The 4,706-nt window shown below is 40.4% G+C and overlaps 1 protein-coding gene across 1 annotated transcript; it reads right to left on the reverse strand.

The window, feature by feature from the left end:
- Positions 1 to 1,499: 1,499 nt before the first annotated feature.
- AK88_00012 (uncharacterized protein) lies at positions 1,500 to 3,269 on the reverse strand (the record flags this gene model as incomplete). The annotated part of the gene is made up of 7 exons (XM_012477663.1): positions 1,500 to 1,817; positions 1,957 to 2,061; positions 2,187 to 2,305; positions 2,436 to 2,513; positions 2,641 to 2,712; positions 2,829 to 2,939; positions 3,224 to 3,269. The coding sequence occupies 7 exons, from the start codon at positions 3,267 to 3,269 to the stop codon at positions 1,500 to 1,502; spliced, it is 849 nt and encodes a 282-aa protein (XP_012333086.1).
- Positions 3,270 to 4,706: the final 1,437 nt, after the last annotated feature.

Raw genomic sequence — 4,706 nt, forward strand, 5'->3', positions numbered from 1 at the left:
AAAAAAATAAAAAAAAAAAATAAACGAAATAAGAAAAAAAATAATAAAATGGTGCGCACAAAGCGTAAAACGGGAGGGAGTTAGCAAAAGGGGGATAACACACAATGCTCAGATTAATGCTCCCCCAAGAAATTGTCAAGGGTTGAGAAAAAAAAAAAAAAAAAAAAAAAAAAGGCTAACAAAGCATGTATATGTTTGTGTAAAAAGGATAATTGCGTATATGAATATTGTGGTGTTTTTTCATTCCGTGCGAATTCTTTTTTTTTTTTTTTTTTTTTTTTTTTTTTTTTTTTGCATTCATCTGCTGCGGTCTTCAACCATCATCACGGGGGGTGCGACGCGCCGGAAGGGAACCTCTCTCTCAATCTCTTTTTCCCTCGTCTCTCGTGCCAGCCACCGGGCAGGTAAAAACATGGATACGTAAAAAGATGGATACTCAAAAAAAAAAAAGGTAAAAAAAAAAGGTAAAAAAAAAGGCATGTAAAAAATGAGGAGCTTAAAAACGGGGACACATTTTCCATGTGTTGCACACAGGACGAAGAAAAAGACTCTCGTACATGTGGTGTGTGTGTGGGGGGGAAGGAAATACACAGCCAGGGACCCGATCGACGCACTGCACCTAATCCAACTGTGTGGAGGTGCAGCGGCTCATTTGGTTAAGTTGCCTGTGCACAGCTGGGTTCCTATTGCAACTTCACACAGGGGATGCAAAAAAAAAAAAAAAAAAAAAAAAAAAAAAGTGGGAATACCAAAAAAAAAAGGTGTTTTCCCCTCTCAACGAAACATAAAAAAAAAAAAAAAAAAAAAAAAAAAAGAATCCTTCACACCCCTAACATGTCATTAAAGATATAAACATTCCATTGTGAAGGGGTGGATGGGTGCGTGCGATGAGGAACAAATGAAATAAAATATAAATAGGCAAACGAATAGAAGGGGAGAGAATGGGACAAATATAAATCACGAATTGGAGATAAAAAGGTGTGATGGAATATAGGGGAAGCGGGGGTCATATATGTAAAGGAGGGGGGGACACATGAAAGAGAAAAAAGACGAGCAGGAAGAGTGCAGTGGACAGCAAGCGCCCATTAAACACATTCTAACGGAATGCGTCGCACCAAGAAAAATATATAAAGTGAAGAAAAAATGACAATCTTTTAAATGTATACACGTTAGTTGCGCGTTTGTGAGGGGGGAGAACTTCTCCTAAGGCTATATCCATAAGGCGATATATGTATATAGCTGCCACTCGCGTGTCACGCTTGTACCGGCATGCCCCTGTGTTGACCTCACATGTCTGCCTGTGTCCACCACGGCATAACAAGTTGGATCAAAATTCTACTTATCCACTTGCCCCCCTTGCATTGTTCAAAACGGGTAGGTGGTTCTTAAAAACATTGCATCAAGGGGGGGAGGAATAAAAGTCTCCTCGCAATTCATAACATGTGGTTAATGCACCTCCTCAGATGCGTCACCTAAAGTCGTAGCAGCCAATGTTTGCATCACCTAAAGTCGTAGCAGCCAATGTTTGTGAAGCCCATAACTTTTTCCAAGTACAAGCACAACCATTTTTGCATCCTCAAGTAAGGAGTCTTAACCCTGCCTATCTCTTCATTCGCTTTCACAATGGTATCGAAATCGAGTTTCTGTATAATCATTTTGTATGCAGCGACGAACTCTCCTGTTCTATCTTTGCCCCTTCTGCAGTGGACAACGAAGATGGTGTTCTGCATGGTTTGAAACTTTTCGTGCAGATCGTTTACTCTGCTTAACAGTTTATCTGTGTCCCAGTTGAGGCTCTTCAGTTCGTTCTCCAGGGTCTGGCAGGGGGGGGGGGGGGGGTGCGCAGCAGCGTGTGAGCGTGCGCACGACAGCATACGTCGCGCAGGGGTTATATGTAGATACGCAGCTTCCACCACAACAGCTGTACGAACCACACCGATCCCCTCTCTCTCTTACCTTGGCATCCACCTCGTAGGGATCCTCCTGGTGACCCAAAATAACTTCGTTGACCACACTGGCGTCCTTGATGTTACACCTTTGTGAAGTGTAGCAGCATCCCTCCTGTGGAGCGATGGACGGGGGGGGGGGGGGGGTGGTACAAATGAGCGCAATGAGTATAGCATGACATTTTTTGCATGCACAGACAGGCGGTGGGGGACACAAAGACCTCAATTATGGGGTCATACCTTAGCGTCGTTTCGCAAAAAGGAAATCATGTAGAGAGGCATGTCATCGCTGTACTTGAGCTTCGCTTCCTCCATCACTATCCTGAGGTGCTTGCGGAACAAATCCTCCGAAAATACACCTGCGTGTATGGGAAAGCACAAGCGGAAGGGGGAAACAAATAAAACGTGTGTGAAAACCATATGGCACCACTTATTCATGAAAGAGCATAAAGGGGAGGAGGGGACATGTGTGAGAACCCCCGTTCCTACCATTGAATAATGGGACGCTACTCCTTAGAAGCACATTGTTGTTCTGGGGGTTAACGTCAACGATGCGAAGTCGTTGGGCTGCAGGGGGTGTACGTGTATGTCTGTGTGGAGCGGTGTTACCGGGGGCAAGAAGCTACAAACGTGTAGGCCGCTTAGGGATAAGTATAAAAAATGGCAGGGAAAAAAAGGGGCATAAAATTCTTACGCTTAAATTCGGGAAACTTGTACTTGACGCATTTTTCGTTCAAGTCGTTGCAGTCCAGTTCGAAATCAACCGCTGTAGAGGGGAAGAAGGAAGAACAGGTCAATCGGTGCATACGAAACTGGCCAAGCGGTGCATACGAAGCTGGCCAAGCGGTGCATACGCAACCCCACCCCATGAGGGAGACTTACGCGTCTCGTGCAGCTCGTAGTAAGAAATGAAGACTCCAAAGACGACCAAAATTACGAGCAAAATGCATATGAAGCTTTTGTACTTTTTGATTCCACTCACAAACCCTGTGCCTGGGGATGCGGAAAAAAAAAAAAAAAAAAAAAAGAGTAAAATGTGTGTGCGGGGGTATTCCACAACAGACTTAAGCTCATGTTACACAGGTACAAGTTATTGGCACCGACAGCGGTGGCTACCCCTCCCCAATTGGGGGATAGGTTAAGACTTCCCTCCGAGGGGACCGCTCGCGCACCCAAAGTGGAGGGGTCAGCCCCTTTTTTTAAAGCAAGCGTGGTTGCCTTGTAAAAGTGCAGCTGGGTTATTTATTTTCCCTTTTTTTTTTTTTTTAAATCCTTACTATTAGCAGGGTATTCATTATCTCCGTCCTGTAGTTGGTTCCACATGGTCGATCACTCTCGTTCACAAAAAAAAATTACCGCAAAATAAATTACAGCAAAAAAAAAAAAAACGTGAAAAAATGAATGTTACAAATGAATATGTAACAAAATGAATGCAGGAAAAATCACAACGAAGATTAAAGCCTAAAATATATAGGGCGCGCCCTTTTTTTTTTTTTCCCCTCCCTGTGTTCTTGTTCTGTGCGTCGTGTATAAAAAGCCGTGAGGTAAATTTTGTTCCGTTTGCCTACTTTCTGTGTCCCATGAGCAATTCAAAAAAACATTTCTTTTAATTTTTTTTTTTTTTTTTTTTTTTTTTTCCTATTTTTACCAAATTGTGCTTTTGTACTGTGTTTTCGTGGTCTCAAAGGAGGTGGCCCACCATACATTAGCCATCTCCAACTTTTCGTGGGCGCGGTCAATTTTTGCGTTTCCTATTTTTTAACTTTTAACAGTTAGCTTTGCCTTGTTGAAATAATTTTAATTCTTAAATGCTTATTTAAACGTGTACAAAAGGGGGGGGGGTTCCTTCTTTTCTTTTTTTTTTTTTTTAAATTTTATGTTTTGTACTCTGTTCTACGTTAGATTCTTGCACGCGTCATACGTTTACACTAAAACACTGCGCCGTGTGAGTAGGGCAAAAAATGACAAGGCCATGAAAAAGGTATAAAAAGAGGGAGAGAGAAAATATATGAAATGCGAACAAGTCACAACGAAGCTAAAAAATAAAAAGGGCCACAGAAAAAACAACCGTAAGAAATTCTAAATTATTAAAATTATAAATGGAAGAGTCCAATCTATTAAAAAAGAAAGCAAAGAAACGCAAAAAAAAAAAAAAAATAATAAATAAATGAAAAAAAAAAACGAAAAGAAGCGAAGCGAAACGAAAGGAAACAAAATGAAATCGAAAAAAAAAAAAAAAAACCACGGAAGGGCACTCCTAGACTTATTTAAAAGAACAACATAATAAAATAATAAAAAATAATTAACAGAACCCAATACATATATATTATATATATACGCACGTGTGTATATGTAATACTGCCTCGTTTGGTTAACCGAAGAATTTAAAAAAAAAAAAAAAGGGAGAAAAATAAAGCAAGTGCGAAGATGTGCGAACAATGGTGTGAAAAAATGTAAAAAATTAATAAATCACATCTCACATCTCTGCTTCCCATTTGCTTATTCGTTTCACTTGTTCATATGTTTTTATCCACCGTCCATTTTATAGTAGTCCCTTTAAAACACTTTTGTGTGGCCTTTTTTTTTGTTTATGCTACCCTCCGCAGTTGTACATATTAGCTGCTCTTTGTTTGTAACGTTTTGTTACGAAGATTATTTAAAGCAGCGCGCGGATAAAGGAAGAAAAAGTAAATTAATATGCCCACATCGTTTTATGTCCTTACGACAGAAGCGGATGAAGAAAAAAAAAAAAAAAAAAAA

This window comes from Plasmodium fragile, assembly GCF_000956335.1.
Source record: "Plasmodium fragile strain nilgiri unplaced genomic scaffold supercont1.1, whole genome shotgun sequence".
In the NCBI taxonomy this organism is placed as follows: domain Eukaryota; phylum Apicomplexa; class Aconoidasida; order Haemosporida; family Plasmodiidae; genus Plasmodium; species Plasmodium fragile.